Source organism: Ochlerotatus camptorhynchus, unplaced genomic scaffold, assembly GCF_037179485.1.
Source record: "Ochlerotatus camptorhynchus isolate MF236.1 unplaced genomic scaffold, CSIRO-AGI_Acam_v1.1 ptg000394l, whole genome shotgun sequence".
Lineage (NCBI taxonomy): Eukaryota > Metazoa > Arthropoda > Insecta > Diptera > Culicidae > Ochlerotatus > Ochlerotatus camptorhynchus.
The window spans coordinates 137,643-163,221 of NW_027040881.1; the positions used below are offsets into that span (position 1 = coordinate 137,643).

General features: G+C 35.7%; 1 protein-coding gene across 1 annotated transcript; it reads right to left on the minus strand.

Moving 5' to 3' along the window:
• Positions 1–250: 250 nt before the first annotated feature.
• LOC135710622 (uncharacterized) lies at positions 251–25,579 on the minus strand. The gene is made up of 11 exons (XM_065233240.1): positions 25,339–25,579; positions 24,065–24,262; positions 19,741–19,950; positions 19,453–19,666; positions 19,325–19,358; positions 11,507–11,639; positions 1,713–1,772; positions 1,183–1,398; positions 905–1,111; positions 630–846; positions 251–439 (listed from the first exon to the last, which is right to left on the minus strand). The coding sequence occupies exons 1-11, from the start codon at positions 25,385–25,387 to the stop codon at positions 358–360; spliced, it is 1,620 nt and encodes a 539-aa protein (XP_065089312.1). The 5' UTR covers positions 25,388–25,579; the 3' UTR covers positions 251–357.

The window sequence follows — 25,579 nt, forward strand, 5'->3', positions numbered from 1 at the left end:
TATGTTGCACTCAGAATCCTTACAGCGGTAGATGCAGTGAGAGTTTGAGAATGAGAGATAATGAGTGTTGAACAGATAAAGAGAGAGAGAGAGAGAGAGAGAGAGAAAAAAAAAATCTTACAAGGGTTGTCTATAAACCACGTCCATAAGTCTCACGAAAAGTGTCCTCGACAGTATTAAACCTTATCCATTATTTGCAGGATATTTTCTTTTGGTCTAAAATATGAGGAAAATGTTTCTAACTTAGGTTAAATTCAACAATATTCTTAAAGTTTATTTGTAAGTAGATAAATCTCTGATAATATAAAAAAGGTACAATGACTGTTTAGCTTATGTTAATCATTAAACTGATTGGTCCTATGATTCTACGGTGTTATCTCTAATGTAAACTAATCTTCGTAAAATTGAAGAAACCATGTCTAGTTCTCCGGGTTTGCGGCTTGAGTGTACCAATCCTCGCTGTAAAGAAAGAGTATCATTGTGAGTTATGACATAAACAGTTCGTGGCAGCTTTTCGAATGTTTGCTTAGAAAACGAAACATTTGTGAAAACAAAATCCCATCAATCTGGGAACAACCAGTTCTCAAGCCGCCACGAACTGTTGTTTTGTGACTGGGTTGCATCTTTACCATCCGGGAACATTTTCGGGATCATCGCAACGCTGAAGATCCTCGTTGTACACTAGACCAGCGTCACAATTGCCGTGTCTTGGTTCAACACCATTCAGGCAGATATAAAATTTGGTACAGTCTTCCGGGTGAGGGAAGTTGGGATGAGTGATGCTTTGGCCATTCTTATCCACCTTTGGATAATCGGTTGGGCACTGGAAGCCATCCGATAGCTTTTCTGTCAAAAATAAATAAATCGTTGATTTATCTATTTCTAGGCACCAGATGTAACTTACTGTTGGCATTACTTCCACAACCAACGCGGTTAGCCATGTCCGGCCAAACGCAGGTGCCGGTTTTTGTGTTGAAGTGAAGTCCAGCAACGCATGTCATCACAATTTCTCTTCCACTGACGCAGTTGTAGAATACGTTACAGATGGATGGGTCCGGGTGAGCAAAGAACCCATTTTGTCGTGGACAAGCGCCTATGGGTCTCGATTTCTCTGAAAGTTATAATTTGGCATATTACGATTTTAGATTCAAGTATTCTTGATTGATTGTAATGTCAACATACGCAGCTCTTTACGCTCGTTACATTCCACGTTAAATGGTTGATCGCACTTTGTGGGCAGTTTACTTGTAGGGTCGAAAACTAGACCATCGGGACAAAGTTTTTCTTTCGCTCGTCCTCCGTTGCATTCGTAGTATTTATCACATTGATACGGATCCTCGTATTGTCCATTCTCTTTGGGGCAGGTGAAGTCGAAGTAGTCATCATCGTTAGCGGCATCTGCAGGTTTTGAATATTCGAGAAAAGAAAGGTAAGTATTATTTCTATACTGCCTATCCGCTCATTATGCATATCCCTGAAAGTCTCCCTAATAAAGTTTAGTTTAGCATTATAATAGAGACTTTCAGCACCTGGCTGGTTCGTCTCTTCTCTTCCTAATACAGAAAACCAACCAATCATTATGCAAATGTTGACATTATTCAGCGATCATCTACTGACGACCATTTGCATAACTGGTTCATCTGGTTTCAAGGTTAACAGGTTTTTCTTCTCGATTATCGACATCGAGGCGGATGAGATGATAATCTACTTACATACTCCGTAGACCAGCAGAGTTACCAAGAGAAGTGATTTGTGCATGATGTTCAAATGTACTCAACAAGGGTTTCTCGCACTCCCGTACAGGATTTTAGGGATGAACTGAACGCTGCAAAAGTTTTTACCAGACTAGTGGTCGCTATTGATGAGCCTCTTTCTTTTTGTTGATTTGGACGCCCCTTCCTTGTTGGAGCGACAAAAACGACAGCGACCACGCCGTGTGCAGCAGCTAGCGGCACACATGGCGCTGACATGTGATGTACAGATCAATACTGCAGTGGTTGTACATGTGAGAAAAGGAAAGATCTAGGTCTGCTGAAGCTTGTTAACGGCTATCTGCGGCATACAAATATCAATACAAACTCCCGCACGCTCCGCAGCAGTTGTCTGAGGAATTAATTACTCCGTTGCCATAATCGAGCTACTTCGGTCAGTCATGGGGTCAGATGCCCAGTTTCGAACTGATTTTTTTTCCAGTATGCATACTTTGGCATCGTGTTATATATAATTATATGCTTGGTTTATTTTCAAAGGCAGTCGACACTATTGTATTAAGGTCTAAAACCCTATTGGGAACCCTACCCCCGGGGCACAACGACGACCATTCACCGATAGTGTACTATCGCTTAAGCGGTTTCTAGATCGTGAAGGTGTCATTTTTCCTTCTTAGTTTTATGTGCGTTGAGCAAGCCTGTCTCGAGTTTGGAGGCTGATTTGTTCAAAATTACCTTCTTTCACTCTCGTTCGGGTCGACGTTGTTGGCTAATTATGCAAACAGTCCAGCCGGAGGAGACCGGTTTTTTTTTCGTTTCGTTATTATTGACTCATAGACTGTGTGTGAACATATATGAATGCTTTTTTGTGCCCAATCACCCGATACATATAGACGGGCGTATCGCTGCTGTGCTGTGTCGATTGTGCTATTACGAGATTTTCTTTGCGTGTTTCTGGGCTGCACCATTAAATAACGAATATGTCTGCTGGTACGGTTTACATTTATGAGTCTAGAACAGCCTTGCATTCTTCTTTATGCTTTCTAAATTAGACATTTTCGATTGAGTCGATTGCGGTCCAATAGTGCAGTAGTATAACATGCTACTGTATATGTGTTCAGGTGAATCGTGAATCTAATTCATAGTTTTTCGCTTGTTTCGGAGGTCAATAGCTGTAGGCCAGTTTTCGTTAGCCGAAATGAGAAAACCCATTTTGACATTTTTGTTATTAACCCTTGATCCATTAATGCTCTTTTAACATTTATCTGTCATGTTTATGTGTCATGATTTGCAAGATGCCTGAATGTATATTTCAATAATTTTAAAAGGTTTTGTAAGCGACTCTATTAAAAAAAAACAATCAATTCATTGATTAATTTATTCAAAATCGAGTACTTCCACAAGCTACAATATTTTTATACCTTTGGATTAAGATCTTTTTCTTCTTTCCTAGCTTTTAACGTTTCTTATTCGAACGTTTTTCCTGCTCTTAACACAGTGTTCTTGGATGCACTTTCACAGTTATTAGTTGAGTTAAATTTGAATATTGTGTGGCATGTACAGTGCACAGTGGGCCAGGAATGCAATATAGCAGGACATAATTAATAACTCCTAATCGAAGCATTTCCGAACCATACACACATAATCACGGCTTCCCTTTTCGGAAAGTTTTCGGTGAATGACTAAAACTCAGTAAAATAGAGTAACGAAAATTTAAAAAAAAATAAGGCATTAAAAGTTCTGTTCCCACTCTACACACTTAGAATAAATCACAGAATTCTGTGATAAAAATTACCGAAATTGATCTGTAAACGAAAACTTTACAGATTTTTCTGTAAAATCAATGTTTTCTACTATTTTTTCACAAACTCGCCGAAAAATCGGTGAAATCAAACAAGTTTACAAAAATCTGTGAAATAATTACGGATAGTTTGGTGACGTAGCTATTTTTTACAGAATACTGTGTTTTTCACCGAACTTCTGTAAATACAGATGTCAGCCATTTGACAATTGTTTGCGTCCCATATTAAACAGTTCCAGTTTTTGTGGTTATTGTACAAAATTTATAATGTCATCCTTTGAAAGTGTAAAAATATGGAAGAAATGTTGGAAACTATACAGGAGCATAACTAAAAATTCGTCAGTATGTTTAGTAAGTATGATAAATTTGTATTATTAACACTATGTTTTGTTTTAGTAGCCGATAATCTGGTTTACTCCCGCGTCAAAGTTCCCGGTTATGTGAAGCGTTTTCATTGTCACAAAAACGATAATTAGAAGAAAGACCACTTCCGCCCGAGAGACACTTTTTTCCGAAGTAAAGTTTTTACAAGTGATTCTTTATCACAAATTTTTCATTTCAACGTTTCGATTGCTTTGTAGAAAAAAAAAGTATTTAGGGTCTAAATGTACGACTGCGTTCCGGAAGTAAACGTGTGTTTATCATATACTTCTTACTTTTAGACACCAGTCAGAATATTATGAATTTCAGTATTTATTACATTTGAATAAAAAAAAAAAAATGAAAGAAATAACTTCTAAGCTTACAAAATTATTGTAAAAAAATACCGAATCGTTCGGTAAATTTATTTAGTTTTTAACAAAAAAATCACAGTATATTGGTGAAAAAATACAGGAAAACAGTGAAAAATCACAGAACTTTTCGGTAATTTTGACAGATAACTTTTATGCAACTTCACAGATTGTTCGGTGATTTTTCAACTGTTTACCGAACGTTCTGCTGTTGAGATTTCGGTAAAATTTCACCGAAATTTGTGAAATATTCTAAGTGTGTACGTGAGGACTAAATCAAAACAATGAATATAGCGTAAAATTTAAATTTAGTGAAGTCCTAAGTGCATTTTCGTAGCTTCATGACTCCTGGTTTGAAGATCGTCGGTCATAGTAGCTTCCCAAGTAACAATACAAACTGAACAGGAAGAACAGAAGTAGATTATCGGTTGATTTAAGGTGAACAAAGGTGATTATCACCAGTCTGAATACATAATTAATTAGTAGTGCAGTAGGCTGAACAAGCTTAAGCTACTCCACAAATCAGCAATGCACTACAAATATTTTGATAACCTGATAGAAGAATAGGAATCTATTGCACAATATTATTAAATGTCGTCAGTGTCACGCGTTGCATTTCCGGCATTTTAGTTCTTTTAATTTCACTGCCTACCTTTCTAATCCCAAGCAGTGCCAGCCGTAGAGACATGGAAGAGGAGTTTTTTTAGGAATAGCTCCAGGTAGAAGTGGAATGCAACGACGTCGGAAGTTATAAAATTTGCATTCCTGTATTTTGACTGTTCATCACTGAATATTCAGACCGCATTCCCAGCATATAATGCAATCATATGTATGTATGTAAGGTAGCCACCATCCCTTCAAAGATCTTGTCTTGTATGCAGCTCCACTTTATAGCAAGATCAATTTGAGCTACCGATCTGAATTCACAATATCGCTGTATGAAGGGCCAAAAACGGAGGTGCGGACCCGTAAGCAGAGACACTTACACGAAATCCACGGGAATTTAAGAATCTCCTTCCAACGATACTATCCAACACTATCGCGACTAACACAATTCGCAATACTTATTAAGCTTCCTACAGGATGGTTTGTAAAGAGGGGCTCGTCAATCTCACTGAAACTGTTGAAGTAGAATTAACACCACCACAATCGAATCGGTAGGATAAAGAAAATGATGGTGTTTATTCCCTCCTAGACTCCGGTTGTCATACCACTCCATCGTCCAGTCCCAGGTCAAATGATACCCTGATGCTCCCTCCCAACCCAGTATTTATTTATATAATGAAAATATATGTAATGGAGAAATGAAATATATCAAAACATTAAATATGAAATAATGAATATAAATTTATATAGATAAAATCTAGGATAAAATAGTTGATATTCTGCAATGAAAATAATAATTATTTTACATATAATAAGATGCAGCTCTATGTTTCCTCAGCTCATAATATCAAGTGGATGTAACACTGAAATTTCAAGGTTATATTAAGCAAATATATATTTTTATCTCTAATTACTAATAATGTAAGGATGTAAATATGGAAATAAATGTAAAGTGTAAAGTGCGATGTATAACTAACATGACTAACAATAAAATGGGATTACGAGAAAAATAAAGGAAAGATCTCACCCGATATGAATCCATGACATCACGATGATTTCGAAGAGCTCCAATAGATATGCTGCCGCTACTTCTTCAACCGGTGTTAAAAACAGCACTCTCGCCTTTCGGTTTTCACACAGCAGAGCAAACCCCATCAACCACGAAATACACTCTAGAGAGATCTCCGCAGAGAAAAAAGGACTGCATCCACTTTCCATCACCAATCACTCGCGACGGCAGCTCCTCACCGGCCCAATCAACTCGTGACCAACGCCGAAATTAGAACCAAACCAGGGATGTGTCATAGTTTATTATATAAATAATGCTCATGTTTAAAGTTTGCCATACAAGTGTATCCGCGGCATTACACTGACCAGCAAACGATCACTTTTGTAAGCCGTAAACTCGCTGATTCACGGTAACGTCGACCACCGAATCACCACCAAAACTCGCGACGGATACATTATCAGCACTTTGCCCGGCTAATTTGCCAACCGGACCGTGTTCAAACTCGCACACGGTGACGAGACTCTCGATAGAGCTACATGATGAAAGCGTGACATCCGAACACGATGAACCCGCCTCCCGGGAGGCAATCGCAGGCACACTTACGCTAGTTACAAAAAAACATCCGTGCAAAGAAACGGGTCCAATAAACGTCACTCTCGCGAAAGCACACCCATCGTCGTCGAACGGCAAAAAAGGAATCGGTGGGCAATTTTGTGATACGGAATTTCCACATTAAACCGGGAATGCACGAATTTCACCACATCCAACTGCGAAACACGTTATTACGTTAGTATTTTAAGAAGTATGAAGAAAATAAGTTTAGTGTGTAAGCCCGACACAAGGAATTAAAATGAAGTATTTTCATCGAGCGTGCATCACCGAAACGTCGTGCTGCAGGGGCGTCTCGCTTGAAACATCAACAAGGAACAAAGATTCGCTTGCAGTTTGACAGGCGCTGGGATTTCCGCCGCACACACACTAAGGCTCTGAACCATTTGGTGGATTATTTTAACTTTTGGTTAAAATTTGACAGATGGAAAGTTATCGATTGACCCTGCTATCCGAGCTTGGTTACTTCTGACAGACAAGAAGTTAAATTTTTACAACTTTGGCTGAGTTCTTCTCGAAAACCGGTCGATCGACAGCACAGGGATTTTCGAACATAGAAAATAACTTTCGAAATGTCACTTTTAACCACGAGTTAAATTTAACTCGTAGTTAAAAGTGACATTTCGAAAGTTATTTCTTATGTTCGAAAATCCCCGTGCTGTCGATCGACCGGTTTTCGAGCCACGGTCGTCAAAATTTAACTTCTTGTCTGTCAGAAATAACAACGCTCGGATAGCAGGGTTAATCGATAACTTTCCATCTGTCAAATTTTAACCAAAAGTTAAAATAATCCACCAAATGGTTCAGAGCCTAAAAAGCAGAACGAAAGCAACGAAACATCATCGACAGAGTAGTTCGTGTCCGCGGCTGAAGTCGAAAGGTCGTCGAACGATTGGTGCGGAGTAAGTGGCAGCAGCCGGTCGGCAATCAAGGAAGTTGGTGAGGCCTGGTGGCAGCGGTGAGCTACACCGTGAAGACATAATCACGCGACGTGTCGCAGTGCGAGTGAGAAAAAATCCAAGATACGCGACGGGTGACGAGAAGACCCTGAATTTTCCTGTCACGCACGTGACATTCTGGTACCGGCCATCTTACAACACTAGGACTCTTTTTTTCATTTAATTCACAGCTAAGGAGATTTCATTTATTGACGTATCGGGAAGCGGCACGGACACCGACACGCACGGTTAAAGCATACCCGCACCGAATCGGGTTCTTGAATGGCGAGCGGTGGTGTGCAGTTGCAGCTGGAAACGGTACCACCTGGAGCGGGCGTCCTCGCGCAAGCAGATCTTTGACAACATCTCGGCGATTGGTACGCCGCATGAAGGGACCTTCGCGAGTGACCATCGGAAGAGGAAGGTGGCTGGTCGAACAGCGTCCCGAGACGCCCATGAGAAGCGAGAAGCAGCAGTTTCGGATGGTGATAGCCATTTGGATCAGCACAGTGGGGTTGACGCGTCAGCCCAATATGCCAACGGTCCGTGAGTAGAAAAGTTGAATGTGATAGCATATAAAAGAACATTAGGCAGATTAGGGACAGGCAAAATGTTGGTGCAGCAATCAAATAAAGGGGCGTGTACATAAAACCATACTTCATACTTTGTTGGCGTATTACTTGCATGTTAGCCGGTTTGACGGATGCACAAATCCCCGCAGAAGTGTCGTTATTGCAACAACGTTTAGGAGCACTTTTGGTACACTTTCGATCGAACACACTTAATTTTTTTTTTCAAAAATAATTGCGAGTGAACCAACATCATCACCGCGTAAATAAACTAAAATTAAAATTATCACTCGCGATGCCACAAATTTCTGGTCCGGGAGAAAAAATCAAACAACGCAGATAGCGTCAAATTTTCTGTTGCTTGCAAACATGATGAATCATGTTTTCTTTCTCGATTCTAAAACTTCTCGGAAAGCGAGAAAACCACCAATCACACACGTATAACCGTCTGGGAGGCAGAGTGCCAGCGCTAACCCGGCAAATGCAACCGAAAACTATGAATGCGAACGCACGCTCAAAATAGAGAACTTAAAACACAACCGTATCCAGAGGCATTGGAAACTGAACTGCATAATCATGACACTAAAATAGCATCCAAATGACCATCGAAATAGATCGCGCAATTTTGTCCACATTGTTTTTACTGCACTTGAAATTGAGAGGAATGTTATACTGTCACCATCTGTTGTTTACAATTCTGCATTGCTGTTTATACTCTTCTGGTTGCAATTATTCAAGTAAAATTTGACGTGCTTTAAGTTAATGATAATATATTTGCCATACATATGCTGGACCACTTACAATAGGTATGGTTGACGCCTGTAAATCAGCGACTGCCGAATCGAATCCTGAAATGCTAAGGTAATGTTTAAACTTATAGTAAGCTAAAGCGTTATATAAAAATATAAGTCATGAAGCGGTCTTCCATGATTTTTTGAAAAAATAAATTATAAGGCAGAACAAGGATTGAAAAAGACTGTAATGTAATGCCTTAAAAGCTTGAAATTTATATTGTTAAGCTTTCGGCTGATTAAAATCACCATGTTTAGATGTTCAATAATCAAAATGAGGCTGAATTAAAATCACTGAAAGCACACTTGTTAAGCATTAAATTGTTACCTGGGTTATTCTCATCTGAGATTTTCCGGAGGCGAACCAGCCCCAGACTGAAAGCCTCCCTAATAAAGAAAACTTAGCTTAACTTTTCATCTGAGGAGCACCATCGTTGGGTTTGTATGGTTATAGTAACAATCAATAGTAAACTAACGATTCTTGATTGGCTTATCACTTAAATTAAGGACAACCCTATTGGTCTCAGCTTCGAAGTATACCAAAAGGCACCGCAAGGTTACATATAAACTTCCATTATATCCTTCAGCTCAAGATCCTATCGATCTAGATCGTTTTTGTCTACGAGAAAGTTGCTCACCATCTACGATGTTGCCGTCTTTGGCCAAGTTGTTAAGGTGGCCAATGCTTTCTGGATGAAAGTCATAGTTTGCAGAGAATTTGCAAAATGTGCTTATATCTCGTCCATCTAGAAAGTTGTGTTCTTTGGCAAACTTCTTCAGGAGTTCTATATGATTATAACAGAGACTCACTGGATAGGTAGACAATCAACGGCTGCTTCCAGTTGATATCAAGCGTTGGTATTTTTTATAAATAAGTATAAATAAGCCTCATATAAGTATTTCTAAATCCTGGAATCGTTCATTGATTTCCAACCTCTTCATGTAATCTCCGTTCCAAAAATATCTACATTGTTCGGCATCTGACACTAAAATAAAGTTAATTAACACAAAATGATATCATCCAGAATGGTGCCGGGTATGACCGGGTAACCTGACAGGTAATGATTTTCAACCTATACACTGAAAATAAAATTTAGGCCGTTCGTTTAACCCACGAATCCATTTCTTGTTTTCTGCAACGAAAAAGATTCGTACTTTTTATTATAGTAGTTTCGTTATAAATGCCAGTAAAGAGGATTTTTATTTCGTGTTGGGAAAGAATGATTCATAAAATATATACTAATTTTTCGTGTCTATGCAACATGGTGGGAAACATTCTAAAGAAAATACGTGCATTGTATGAAAATTCATTCACATCAGCATCACTCGCAGCAACAAAATATATGAGCAGACACCTAGGATGATAACCGCAAGAGAAACCTTTCCAACACACAAAATTCAACACAGGAATCTTAGAAGACAAAAAGAGTAGGGGCACAGACAAGCAGATATAATACTAGAATTCGTTTCTTCATACACGCATTCAACGGTCAATTTTTTTTAGTTGGTAGTACTGCCATAACCAGACCAGAAGGTCCCGAAGAAACGTGCTCAACTTTTTTAATTACGCTTTGGTACTCTCTTCGGTCCTAAGCTAATCGATGCATCCGTCGAAACATAGGAAAATCCACGTAGCCTTCAAAAAAACATAGTGTAGTAGTAGAATTTCGACTAGAATGGGGTACGTTAATCGATGTACTTGGGATCGACAACCTAGTTAAGTGTGAGTCAATTTAAAATCGTTAGTTTCCACCGGTTGGTACTGCTGACTGTAGTGCGCAGAGTCATTTTCCTTGCGTTTGATGTTTAAACACTACCGCCATCTGTTGAGCGTGCTACCCATGATAATGTACTCAAGAGATGACGGTAGCATTTTGGTGTCGATGTTTTACAGTGAAAAATATTCAATGCGTCTGTTTGTCTGTAGTAGCAGTTTGCTGGTCCGTACGAAATTCAGTTCGTGTAATATTAGCATTTTGCCAGATTACAGGCAATAGGTGTAGTGGTAACCATTTTTATGTAACGAGCGTTAACGAAAAAATATTTTTAACCATACTAACAAAATTTTCAAAAACTCTACCAAATGTAGTTGTTTAAAGATTTTTGTCAATTTTTATCTATTTGGGTTTATGCTTGGATTTTTCTATAAATCAAAAGTTTGCATTTTTCATAAGCATTAAAGGAAAACAAAATTATTGAAATTTAGTTGTTATTTTAATTTTTAACACTTTTTTGAACATTACTAAAAATACGGTTTATATTTTTCCTAGGAAAACTTTATTTTTCTCTACAAATTGTCTCATACGTCACTTCGATGAGATGTGTCGTTTTTGTGCTTTATTGAAAAAGGACGAATACTCCATTTTGAAAAAAAATTGTAAGACTTAAAATTACCGAAGTTTATCACAAATGTGAATAATTTTCTTATAACAAACAATTGTGCAAAGTTTAATGCAAATCAGAGTTGGTATAATCTAAACATTCTTTGAGAATTGAATGAAAACGGTAAGCTATTTGCAGAGTTTTATGACAATTGTGGGATCGCTATTTCCCCATCGTCCAGTGCACCAAGTCACGAGGGTTTCCCGTGATGGACATACCGATGCATCACATCGCCAACCAAAAATGAAGATGCAGCCAGGTGTCCAGAATAACCACAGCACCGACATCTCGTCTAACCTTCTTATCGGAAAGATCCGTCCGTAGGAGGAGGGAGAAGAGACTTGGGCGGGGAAACAATTACCAACTATAAGATCCAATAGCGAAAAGGTTGTTCGCGCTTGTAGACCAGAGTAGAGGGTGTTCCAGAAGGTAGGAACGGAGAAGTACAATGGAAGACCATCAAGAATGCATCTATTGAAAAGAGTGAGAACAAGCTGGATGAGGTGCGCACTCAGAGAAGAGAGTGGATCATGGATGAAACCTGGTGGATGATTGAAGAGCTGAGAGAAGCAAAAGCCGAAATAGAGTGGACGAGAACTCAGAACGGCTCTAGCAAAGAAAAGCGTTCCTGCAGACAGGAAAATCGAGAGCGGGTGAATTCCCTCTGACTGACGAAGGGGAAAAAGTCGCAACAACTGACCATATTCGTCTCCTCTACGATTACTCACAACACCTGGTTGGCAGCCTATGACTTCAATTTGAATAATTAAATTGTTCTATTAGCACAAAGGCACTCTGATATGCACTCAACGACCTAGCTGAAAGCTCCTCTACGGTGGGTCTCACCTGCTATTACAATAAGACTAGGTTATTGGATGTCAACACGACGGGGGTTATTCCGAGAGTCGAAGTGACTTTTGTCACCAGTGAAGTGAGGAAAGTCACGTCGTGGTGACGTGACTCTCCATTTGATTTGCACAGAGAGTCACGTCACCACGACGTGACTTTTCTCACTTCACTAGTGACAAAAGTCACTTCGACTCTCGGAATAACCCCCGACAATATTACAGTAGCAGGGCTAGTAGTGGAGAAGTTAAAGGTTTTCAATATCTTGGCCCAAGTGCGACATAGCAGCATCGCATAGATCAAACGCACCAAAATTGCAACACACCAGCGATACCTGGTGCGTATGGGCGGAGAACTCTCATAAACTGCAGGTATTCATCCACTGTAGCCTGAGACTTGGTGACCTCACAATTGGATCTCGAATATTTACCAGGATATTGCAGCAGAGGCAGACCTAGCGGTTCACGATGGCGGAGCATCAGCAAAAAAAAATCGAGCAAGCCTACAGACATTTTACCAGAACCCAGGTAAGGGTGACCCAGAATGGAAATAATTCTCATTGGGCCTATGCATCAGTGGAGCAGTGGCTTAATGACTGAGGTTTTTTTTTTATTTCGATAGCTTTTGAGGATTTGTGATATTACAAAAAATAAAATTAAAATAAATTTAATATTTTGTGGTGATTTATATTGATTTCGTGCAATGAAAATATTGGTTTTGATGCCTACGGCTTTTATTTTTTGGGACATCGAATCAATTTGACGGTGTTAGGAAAAATCAGTTATTACTAGTTAATTAAAGTAGAGAATCTATCACAGCTAAGAATAATAGGAATTGAAAAATTATAGTTGATATCGCAATAATGCAGCTAATATGAGATCTTTGTGACAGTTAGATAAATGGAGAAGTAGTTGAGATCGAGATTGAGTAGAGAATATTGAGAGTATTTGTTGTCAACGATTAGTACCTAGATACGTTTGTGAAATCAGTGAAAGTAAAGAAGTGAAGGTAAGAGATGGTGGGTCCAAGTTTTGTTCATGTTGATAACTTATAACTATGAACTTCTATAACGTATTAATAGCATAAAGTGGAAATTAAATTGAATAAATATTGAAGAGAATATATTCCTTAAAATACATCACAGAAACAGATGTAAGTTGAAAGCATATAAAAGATCAGAATAGTAAAGAAAAGGAAAAAAAGTATAGAAGATCAGATTGCGTCAGGAATGAATAATAACAGAATAAAAATAGAATAGAAAAAGAATAAAGCGTGTGAATCAGATTTGTACAGAATAGAATGAGGATACAAAGGTGTTTTGTTCAGAATATGTGAAGCAAATTAATATCATATTTAAAGAAATCAGAAATGTAGTTATGAAGAGTGCAACTAGTTAATTCATTATTGATTTTATAATAGCTTTATAATAAATCAAAATAAAACTGAATAAAACGGCGGAGCACTCAAACAAATCGTCATGATTTTACACAATATTACGATTTTAACAAGGTACATATTTACAAAATACGAGTCAAATGGGAAAAAAATCAAGAGTTCAATCGAATTCTATTAAATAAAGTTAAATAGAATAAAATCTTAAAAGAATTGGAAAAAAAGTGCATAAAATATATAAAGTAGAGTAGAATAGATTTGAATAGATGCAAAAGAATAGAATTGGAATGGAACATATTGCAGTAGGAATATTCGAACAGACAACAGGGCAGATTATAATATAATAGAATTAAACAGAGTTAAATAGAATAGAATAAAATCTAATGCAAAATATTGAGTAAAGAATGGAACATAATTGAACAGATTTAAATTTCTTAAGAGTAGACAATAATAGTACATAACAGAATATAATAGAATAGAACAGCATATAATAAAAAAAATAAAAGGATAGAAATTAATAGAATAGCATTTTACATATATGATAAATATTGAATAGTATAGAATAGAAGATAATAGAAATAATAGAATAGAGCAAAGAAACTTAGAATGAAATGTATTAGACTGAAGCAGATTAGAATAGAATTTAAGAAAAAAAAATTGTTACAACAAATCAGACGGAAAAAATATGAAAGTGTTTTCACCCCTTCTTAGTAACTTTAGAATATATAAAATCATATATTGAGAAACAATAATATATGTAAAAACTACCGAATTAATTTCGAGAAGGATTTACGGGCATTTTATTACTGTGGTATGTGGTATAAATTACAGGAATTAAAAGAAGCTGAAAATATTTTTTTTAACAGTAGGAGAAGAGCAGAATAAGTAAGGCTGTTAAGTAGAATTGAAATAAAGAGAGCTTTTTGGTCACAGGTAAGAGGAAAAACAATATGATAAAGAGAGAGATAAATTTTTAGTGGAAAAGAAGAAAAGAAGTAGAGTAGAACGCAAAATAGAACCCGTAGATTTGAATTCAAGAGTGTAATGGTAAAGGAAAAACCCACATTAAAAGAGAGTGAAAATTAAAAGCATTGAAGAGTATTGAACTAGATTAATATAACTTGAAAAGACTGGAACAGGATGAAAGTATCTAGTATCGAGTAATATTTATTATCAAGGAAATAAACGTAAAAAGAAAATTTAGATTGGAAAAAGAATATGTTCTGTGTGACAGTAAAAGAGCAGAAATGATTGAGTTATATCCAATGAACTAGAAAAGGATATGTTAGTGTAGTATGCAATACAAAACTATTCAATCAATTAGAATGAAACAACATGGAATTTGATACAATCAAGTAGTATAGAACAGAGTACAAAAGAAAGTAGCAGGTCAAATTAAAGAAAAACTGAATATTGAAGAATATAATAGATGTAAAGAAAAAGTATAAAATCGTACAATTGAAGAGAGAGATAGATAGATAGATAGAGAGAGAGAGAGAGAGAGGGAGAGAGAGAGAGAGAGAGAGAGAGAGAGAGAGAGAGAGAGAGAGAGAGAGAGAGAGAGAGAGAGAGAGAGAGAGAGAGAGAGAGAGAGAGAGAGAGAGAGAGATGTGGAGCATACATAATACCAGGGATTGACTAAAAACTCAGAGTGGTGCAAAAAACACTGGTGCTACTCTAAAGTAAGGGAGTACGTCCCTTATATTTGGAAGGAGAAAGACACAAAGGAGAGAGAGATTTCATATTTATGAGAGAGTAGTTGGACAGCAAATTATCAACATCAATTGAACATTTTTGATGAAAATGAGAAAAGCAGCTATTCGCTATCAAAAGGACCTCCTTCAAATAGGTGATATCAGTTTGCTTAGAAAAGATAATAATTTAATAGAACAGAATAGGAGACCCAAGCAACCAACAAGCCCGCTAATCGCCCTTTTTGCAATATAAGGCTGATGTATGACTGATTTAAAGGTTGAAAATCCTAAATTACCCTATATCGCAAAAAGGGCGATTATCGGGTAGTTAGCGGGCTTCGTGGTTACTTGGGGGGAAATAGAATGAAATAGAATGAAATAGAATAGATCATAATAAAATAAAATAGAATTAAACAACAAAACAACAAAAGAAATGAAAAAAAAAACATTGAACAACATTGAATATAAAAAAGGTATAGCATAAAATAGGATATAGCATAGTATAGAATACAAAAAAGTAGAATCAGAAAGAATGAAGCAAAATAGAATTAAATACAGATGAGTAGAGTAGAATAGAATAAAGTAGAATAGAGCTCAATAGAAAAGAATAAAATATAACATAATAGAATTGAATTGATGCAAAGAATTGATTGAAATGTAATAAAATTGAACAAAATCAAATAGAATTAAAAAAAAAAGACATGATATAATAAACTAAAATATTACTGAATAGAATAAAATAGAATAGATAATAATAGAATAACGTAGAATAAAACACAATAAAATAGAACTGAATAGGGAAACATAGTATGAAACTGTGAAAAAGAATTGAATATAATAATAATTAATGGAGTAAAGTTGTAGAAAATCAAGCAGAATTTTATAGAATTTTGATTTGTTATTATTAGCATAATACGACGATCAATTTTCAAAAAAAATTTGAAGTTTAGGCCTTAATATATATTGCATAAAAGTGTAGAATGGATCAGAAAAACTCAATTCAAAACGAGAACGAATACAAAAGCAATTAATTGATCAGTATTAAATGTAATGGAACTGAAGTATTAGATTTAAAAAATGTGACACGAAGGAATCAAATAGTATGAAATTTGAATTTATCAGGAGAAAATAATCGAAGAGTTTGAGAAGAATTGAGAAAATATATATATGTATTAAACATATATTTATTAGAATAATTTTCGTAATAGTTGTAAGTAGAACAGCATCAACTATAGTGGAATAGTTCAGTAGAATTGAAATATATCTGCGAGTGTCAGAAATGGCTTCAAGTTCAAGTAAACTTTGATAAGTTTAGTAGCATTAACTTCTACTGCTTAAAATTACATGTAGAGAAAGTTCTTAATCTAGATAAATTAAAGTACAAAAAATGGAGGCCAATATTTTCAATTCTTATCTTTGAACTATCCAAAATTTATCGGAAAAATATACGTAGAATTCAAATGATGAGTACAAGTTAAAGTATAGTAGAAGAATATAATAATATAGTAAAGAAAAGTTCAGTACAGAATAGTTCAGTTAAGTATAGTGAAGAATAGTATAGAAAAAGAAGAATGTAATAAATAGTATTATTTAATAGAATAGTATTGTAAAGAATAGCGAAGCTCAAAAAAGCTAGGATATAATAAAGAAGGCTAGAAAAAGAACGTGTAAAGTAGAAAATATTATGAATCAGAATTATTGGTACAATTTACGTAGAAGTCAACTGATGTGAATACTTGAATGTTCAATAGTACTACAGAATAGTATTGAACAGATAATAAAAACATAATAAGATACAAGGTAAGATAGAAAAGGTGTGAAGTAGAAAACAATAGAAATTTCAGATATAGACTGAAAATTCAAATAATAGATAAATTAGAATGCATTCAAATTGAATAGAAAAAGAAGAAACACATATGTAAAGATAGAATGTTTGGATGGATTGTAGTTGGTTACAGAAAAAAAAGTAGAAGAAGTTTCGAATACAATATTTAAACGTAGATTTTTATGGGCAGTTAACTTTGCTGGTTTTTTTAATCTAAGCAAAATGGTAAATTCAAATGACGTGTTGAAAAATTGTGGTTAACAAAAATACACAATATTTACCCTATTGCAAAGCATGTTTTGATATGCTACATTTTGCTTAGCATGATCCAAATAGACAAATTATGGTAAACAGAATACTATTCACTAATTGACAGATTGATTGGAAATGAAACATTCGTGAAAGAAATAGAGACATAGAAAAAGGAATTCATAATCACCATGGAAAAATAAGTGACCATGTAGAAATATATAATACATAAAATACATATAGTGCAACCTAATGAAGTTGGAAAACAAAGAATATAAGAGCATAGTTCAAAAATGTAGAAAAGTATGAAGATTGAATAAAGATTCAGAAAAGATATATTTGTTAGTGATAGAGTTTGGTGAAGCTTAGTTAGGTGCGGATACAGTTTTCAACCTAACTAAACTAGAGTAATAACTGATCTGCATAAATTAGTTCTAAAATAATTAACTTATACTAAAAATAAAATGTGCACGAATATTTTACCCAAGGAGAGGATAATAAGATGATTATTTTATCATCATAAAATTACGAAGTGTAACTCTCCACAGATCGATGGTTTGATTTGATTTTCGAACAAATCGTTTTATATATAGGTTTTTAGCTACCAGCGTACCTCTTATTATTGAAATCATCATGCCCATCTATCTTTATGTCGAATATTTATTTCTATGGTAAACTTACGTCATAATCAGGTTCTGTTTATGTTCCTCGGATTGACTTTAGTGTTCCGTATTTGGGACTATGCAATATAGAAGGAAAAGCCAAAAATGGTCTATGAATCATATAAACTGGAAACCAGGTAATTCATATCAATGCAATGGGTCTAATTTTCATGTATAAGTGCATCAGATCTCATTCATTAGATTGTGTGAAGAAATCTAACGTGGCGAAGAAAACTTTATAACTAAGTGTTCTCTTCTTCCATCCCTATTCATCAGTGTTCTATCACCCATCAAAAGTTGGCAAAAGTTTTTTATTTGATCGTTCTTGTTGTTGGATCGTGCAGGTTGTTGGATTGAGTTTTAATGACGATTAAGAAGGATACTAAACAATAATATTTAATTCAAGAAAATAAGCATTAGATTGGAGTACAAGATCAGAGATAGATTGTTGAGTACAGAGTTTAGAAAGTATGAAGAAATTAAATTCTGCTGTAAAATGCTACCAGTGCTGTCATTGGTTGTAAACTTCAGTCACGCAAAGCTGTATCAAATTGTTTAGAGTGTGATAGAAGTTTCTTCAACCAATTTACGTCCTACTAGGGCTATGCAAGCATCGAGCTCTGTAAGGTGATCTGTAGTTAAGTACAAGGCAAATACATTCACAAAGATATTCACAGATTTTTCAATGTGCGATAATAAGAATCAATTTTTACATAATATAGTACGAAGTATGTACTGTTCACTACCAAGATGCCTAACATCATATAATCGTTTTATGTTGAGTTTGTTAGTAGCACTTTAACATATTTTGCAGGTATTATTGATGAAAAGTGAATCAGTACTGCTTATAAACACTACGGATATGACGACAGGAGAATGAATGGAAATTTTAAGATACCAATCTTAGGAAACCAAAGGCAGATCGAGAGTGGATATAAAGAGTGCATTGCAGACTAATAAATGCAAGTTACAAAGAACAAAACAACCCGTTGTGTCAGTTGAAAAACTTCAAGTCTTTATATGAATCCATCGATTAAGTAGAGAGTAGGTTCAAGCAACGTAGGAGATTTATAAATGGTTATGCAACAGGTGGAAAGGGGTTTCGAAGGAGGTTTTAGCATGCACCGAAAACAGTTTAGATGTAGTGGCGTAAGACAGGTGAAGGGTTAGACAGTAAAAGAAAGAGTGTGAGTTAATAGTTTCGAAAGAGATTTGATTGTTAATACATTTTTTCTACATGTACAAAAATTTGTCGAGTTTCGTTTACACAAAAATCTACTTTTGAAATCACAAATCATTATGCTACCATTAAAATCATTTTATAAGCTATTTGCTTTGCTTTTTGTTCAATCTGAAAAGGCAAGTTTGTAGAAACAGGCGTTGGGTACAATCCGTTTCGGTATTACCCCGCTCATCTGGCACACATCACACACATACTCATTCATCATCAGCACATCTCAGAACGAGAGGACACACATGGCATTTTCGGCAGATTCACCCACTTAGTGTGCCTTCTTATCATCCTCATCCTTATACCAGTCTTTGCTGTAAGATGAAAAAAAAAAAAAATGGAATTTAGAAAGATATAAAAAAGTTATGATTCAGTCAAAATCAGAGATAAGAGTGCTCTGCTACTTACCATTCCGGAACATTTTCCGGGGAGTCACAACGCTGAACGTCTTCGTTGTAGACAAGTCCAGCATCACACTGTCCCTGACGTGGCTCGTTTCCATTCAGGCAGTAGTAGAAACGAGAGCAATCCGTCGGGTGAGGGTAGTTGGGGTGGGTGATGGTTAGACCATTTTTGTCGAAACGGGTCTCCTTGGGGCACGCGAAGCCATCACTAAGTTGCTCTATGATTTAAGTATAATAAATTGGTCAGTTCTTCCGTATGGAACAATATGGAGGAGAAGAAATGTAAACTTACTGTAACTGTTGGTAGCGCATCCAGTACGGGCAGCCACATCTTGCCAGACACAAGTTCCGGACTTTTCATCGAAATGAAGGCTTCCTGTGCATTTCATTTCCACTTCTTCCCCGTTGATGCAACTGTAGAATACATTGCAGATGGTTGGATCCGGATGGCTGAAGAAACCATTCTTACGTGGGCAATAGTCGGTAGTTCCCTGGGGTTCCTCTGAAAGTTTTATTTTTCAATTAGTTATCTTGCATTAAGGGTGATTGTATTTATTATTGACTTTGAAGCCGACTTTTAATTTAATAATCTACTGCTTTCCATTAAACACTTCTTCATTAATAACTCATTTATATGACGATTATTTTCAAAGTGGTCTTCGGCAGAGTTGTAGCAGAGTGATTATGTAAAATATAGATAGCAAGCTTACTCGATATAACTTCTCAAATATGAGTGCCTTACTGCTTGCTCACTTTTGTACCTAAGAGAAATTCCACTGATTATAAAGAAGCACACGGATCTTAAAAAAATGTTAAAAACATCCGGATGTATTTCAGAGGACATCAGTGAAGTTTGAAAAAAAAATTAGAGGAAAATCCAGGACGTTAAACAAAGGACTTCAGAGAAATTCAGTGAAATTTACTGAAACTTACGGAACTTCATTGTAGTTTAGGGAATATCAGAATGACTAAGGGAACACCTCAGAGAAGCGTTGGAAACTCAGAAAGGCTCTTCGAAGACGGTCAAAGGAACCAGATTTGTTATTCTCCTCAGTGTGCTCGAGATGAAAAGAACCTTCACCAGCTTCGAGAGACGGAGCTCTTGAATTTTCAGTGAAAATTACCGTAAAAGATTACTGTTTCCCGGGATGAGTCACCACGGAGAGTATTTCGAATATTGCTGCAATAAAAATCATTTACAATAGCTTTTGTTTTGCACAGGGGTTGCAAATATACAGCAAACAATCACGTCGAAAATCTCATGTAATTTTTATGGCCTCATCAATAAACAAATGCAGTATAAGCAGCGTAATGTCAATTCATCCACTGTATTAATGATAATTTTGTTCCTTTTTGGCAAGTAATATTACACCATATTTTCGACACTATTGAAGTGCATCCACTTTGATGTGATATTAAAATTATTTTTTTGCTGTTTATCTGCAGCTTACTGTAAAAGGCCATCCACAAATTTTGAACGGGTTTGTGATTATTAGACCCCCCTCTCAATTGTAAGAAATTATGATTTAAAGTTAAACCCCCCCCCCTGTTAGGGCGGCCCATAAAGTACGAAGATGTTGAGTAATTATCACCGATAATACGTATCATGAATGACAAATGCGAAGTAAAAATGTAGAATTCAAAAATAAAGGTCCACATACATGGTTCGTGTGAGTTGAATCAATTGGATCAAGTAGTTGGTATTAAAGTTATTTGAAAGCGAACTGCAACAGGTCAACATCAACTAGCAGACAGTTCATTGCACAGTTCAAGTGAGTTGAACGCCGAATTGAATCATCTAAGTCAGACTAAAGTGTGTATTTAATTCATTATTATAATGTCCGATATAATCGAGAATACAATTGAGTTTTCAAAGCAGACTCTCACGAACACTAATGCAAAGTGTAAATCCATAGAATTCTGACAGTTCGTACAGCAATTTCTTTAATAAACACCACTTTATATGGGAGAAATAGCCCGTGGGTCATTTAAATGGATACCCACTAGTATACCCGAGCAGATAATGAAAATGAAGGATATCAAAAAGATAACAAATCATGTTTTCTTGATAACAAATCCATGTATGCGTTTTAATATCAGTAATTTCGTTAATTGTAAACAAAATAAGTAATCAATATGTTATTATAACTATGGCAGGAAAACAAAAAATTAAAAAAAAAAACTAAATTGGTTATTATTTTGATATCATGATATCAAATTTAATAATCTGAATGTTTTGAAATCTATTGGTTGATATCAAGATTCAAAATCAAAAAATGCTATCAATAAGTTTTCATTTATTCAAAATAAAAACAAACCTATACTTCAATCAGTTCTATCGATATCTATCTTATATCGATTAGTAAATTGAATTCGCAGGTAGATTAAGATCAATAAATGTTATAAAATATAACTGTACAAATCATAATTCAAACTAAGCATTGCTTTAGGTCCTAAGTAACATTGGCAGATTCTCTTCGTCGACTTTCCACGGCCATGTAAAAACATTCCCAGGTATTTTCAACACACAGATCTGTAAAAGAAGATTTTATCTTGCATCTAATACGACAAACACAACAAGAAACGGTTTTGTACTCAAGCTATTAACGAACGAGAATGTCGACGAAGAGAATCGAATTGTCTTTGTGACATGTAGATTTCAGTGATAAATGTGGATGCTTTTTTAAAAAATTATCAAATTTGGGTTTTAATTATACTTTTTAGAAATATCAAAAAAATATCAAAATAAAAACTCAACTGAAATTAAAAAATAGTATATCATCATATGTTAGCAATATGATTTCAAAAACATAATTTGATATCATTTTGATATTATTTTGATATCCGACTTTGCACGGGTAGACAGTAGAGTTATAAACATGCAGATGTCGATTTGACGTATCCAATAGAACTGTCAATCAGTGTATTCAAACGAGCAGAGCAACTGTCACGCAAAATTTTAGGGTAATTATTATAATTTAATCCTTTTATAGAATTACTTTTTCCTTATATAGGAATAGGTACTCGGAAATATTACCGTGGTGGAACAATTTAGCCAAAGAATGCAAAGCTTTATCAAATATGTTTTTGATGCAATCAACAGCTTTTCAGCGAATTTGGTTTGTTTCAATTTTGATTTAAGTCACGAAGCGATTGATCTTTTTAAAGTGTGGCCAAATTTGTGGCATTAAAGCTTCGATTCCTAAATTTGAGTTTTCTGCATGACGCTCTTTTATTGGCCTTCAACGAATATACGTTTTGTGAGTAAAGAAAAACATTAAAAAATAAATTTACTATAACGTAAATTAATTAAATAATTCTTCAAAGTTATCTTGATCAGTAATTTTCAGTTAAATTGAAAAAAAAAATGTTATGAACGGTAAAAATTTCATCGTATTGACATTTAAAGTGAACAGATTATTCTGAAATTTTGCACAGAACTTGCATTTAAATTCTAGTTTTAGCTGGCCAAATTTGATTGAAAATCGAAAACTGAGATATTTACAAATAATGATCATGAAAAGGTAAATTGATTTTGAATAAAATAATATATTCAAAGTGTTTTTATGTTACTTCTTACGCGAAGTTTGCGATTTTAAGAGTTGGTTAGGAATGCTATCTAACATGAAGCTTTAGTGTGTTGATTTATTAGCTAGAGAATGATCTTAGAAGAGAGTAGGTAGATAGGCAAAGAAGTGTGCGTTTGACTGGCACTGTAGCATTAATGGCCCTTCACTCATTTTCACATTCTATTCAATTTTCATACTGCCGTACTCTAACGGAACTATCTACCTACTCTCTTCTAAGACCAGATCAGCTAATAAATTATCACACTAAAGCTTCATGTTAGATAGCATTTCCAACCAACTCTAAAAATAATGTAATTTTTTTCATATTAAATCAATAATTGAGGCAGTAGATAGTTAATGTTTTTTTAAATCAATCGAGCAGTGTGGGGAAAAATTCATATACCTTAATAATTATCTGTCAAAATTGTGCAATATATAGATATCAAGAAAAGTCAAATGCACGTGGATGCAATTTAAATGCATTTGAAGAATCTTATTCATCTTTAGTATTTGACGCTAGAGTAACTGCCGCAAATGAATAACTGATTAGCTTTTTTTATATTTAAAAAGATTATTTCCTTCCTCATATTTATATGATCAAGGGCTACAACTAAATATATTGCAAACTGTTAAATAAAAATCATTAAAAAATATGCTGGTTTTTAAACTCTATGATTCATTATGTTCTTCTTAAGCAATGAATTTCATGCAGGATAAATTTGGCATGGGAGAAACAGTGAGCATCGGAGAAGAACATTATCAATATAGTCAACCATGGAATCAGATAATATAGCTCTGTATTCACTAGCAAGATTTAAAGTAAGAAAACATTTGATTCACAACCATCCTGAGGTCAACAACAATATGCTAGAGGTATCTAATTCATTTGAATTTTGGACCATTCCAGTTTTTTTTTTCAAATGTTAAACTTTCAATTAAAAGTAGAGAAGTTTTTGCATAGCAATTACAGTTCCAACTAAAGGCCTTCTCTATAGGCCAAGAATTGCATAACACGTCACGAAAAGGGCACACTCAATATATACTTACGCAATTCCAACCGATCGCCGCAATCAACATTGAAGGGCTGGTCGCATTTGTTCACCAGTTTGATAGATTGGTCGAACACAAGCCCATCAGGGCAGTACTTCTCCGTTGCTACCCCTTCATCACACACGTAGTACTTGTCGCACTGAATCGTATCCTCGAACTGACCCCTGCTCTTCGGACACTGGAACTGTTGTGCATCTGTGGGTGGGGAGAACGGAAAAAAAGAAATGAAAAGGAAAACGAAAATTAGCAAGCAGCTGACAAAATGTCACATCGTTATGAAATTTTGAATGTAGGTCAATTGCATAAAGCATGGCACAATAAACGTAACGAAGAATACAAGCGTGCCGAAGTGTACAGCTACATTAAATTTACATATCATACATATATTTATTTGATCCGTGCTATTTACTATCTATCGACTCTTTTTCTCTTTTGGATGCTGCTCACTGTTACGAAACATTAATAAATTCGTCAAGATGCAGTAAATTTGAATTTCCAAACATGTTCTTTCGCTCCGCGTGAGTATGGTCTAAACTGTTACAAGGTTTTACTCCGTGCACTGGTTAACCTTTCGATTGGAGCCGCTTTTAAAACTAGTTTTAGTCTTCAGTTTTGTTGTTTTGTGTAGCCATCATTGGCTGTTTCGAACGTGGCGTCTTGACATCACAGTTTTTGCCATCTGGTCAGATAGCTGATGTAACCAAACAAAAGACTTACTTTTGTAGCTGCGCCTCAAGCGACGAACCCTATTTCACAAATTGCACAAATGAATTTCAACAAACTGTAACTTTTCGTGAAGCGCACTGAAATCTAACGTACTGTGCAGGCTGCGAACGGTCAAGTGAGGAATGAACCGCTTAGCGTCACCCTCTTTTATAGTTTTTTGCGCGCCACGCTCTCACTTTCAAGCCACATGAGCCTTCACGATCACGTTGACACACTTCACCGTGGCTAAATCCAACGAAACTAACCATTGCATACTGGTTGGCCCCCACAGTTCAGATGGCGTGTTTCACTATGTGGCGCGCTCGTTTCTGTCTGTTTATTCGCCTCAGTATTATGCATTCGCAAGTGACCTCCTTTTTTGGGAATGGCTGTTTTTTTTCAGATATCGTACGCGGTTGGCTTGGCGTTGAAAGCGAGAGTTGAATTACAAGATCTTGCAATAAAGCCAAGATGAGGTGGGATTGAAAGTGAGAGTTAAAATTGCACACGGGACAAAACTGGTTCTTTGATTTGAACTGTATGTACAGACATGTACTGCAACTTACGTGTAGCGGCAACCGCAAACACGGCAATTAGAACTATCGATTTCAGCATTTTGTTCTTATAACTCACTACACTACTCGGAATATTTATGGTCCTCCTGTACGAGGCCGTGGTCCGTTCTATACTGATAAGAACCTTCGGTTGGCACTGACTTTTTAGACGCCCAGACAGCCCAAAAGATGACGGTAAACTACAGCACGAAGGTGATGAGACTCTCACTTTTGTCGGCTCCCTTCCGTGATC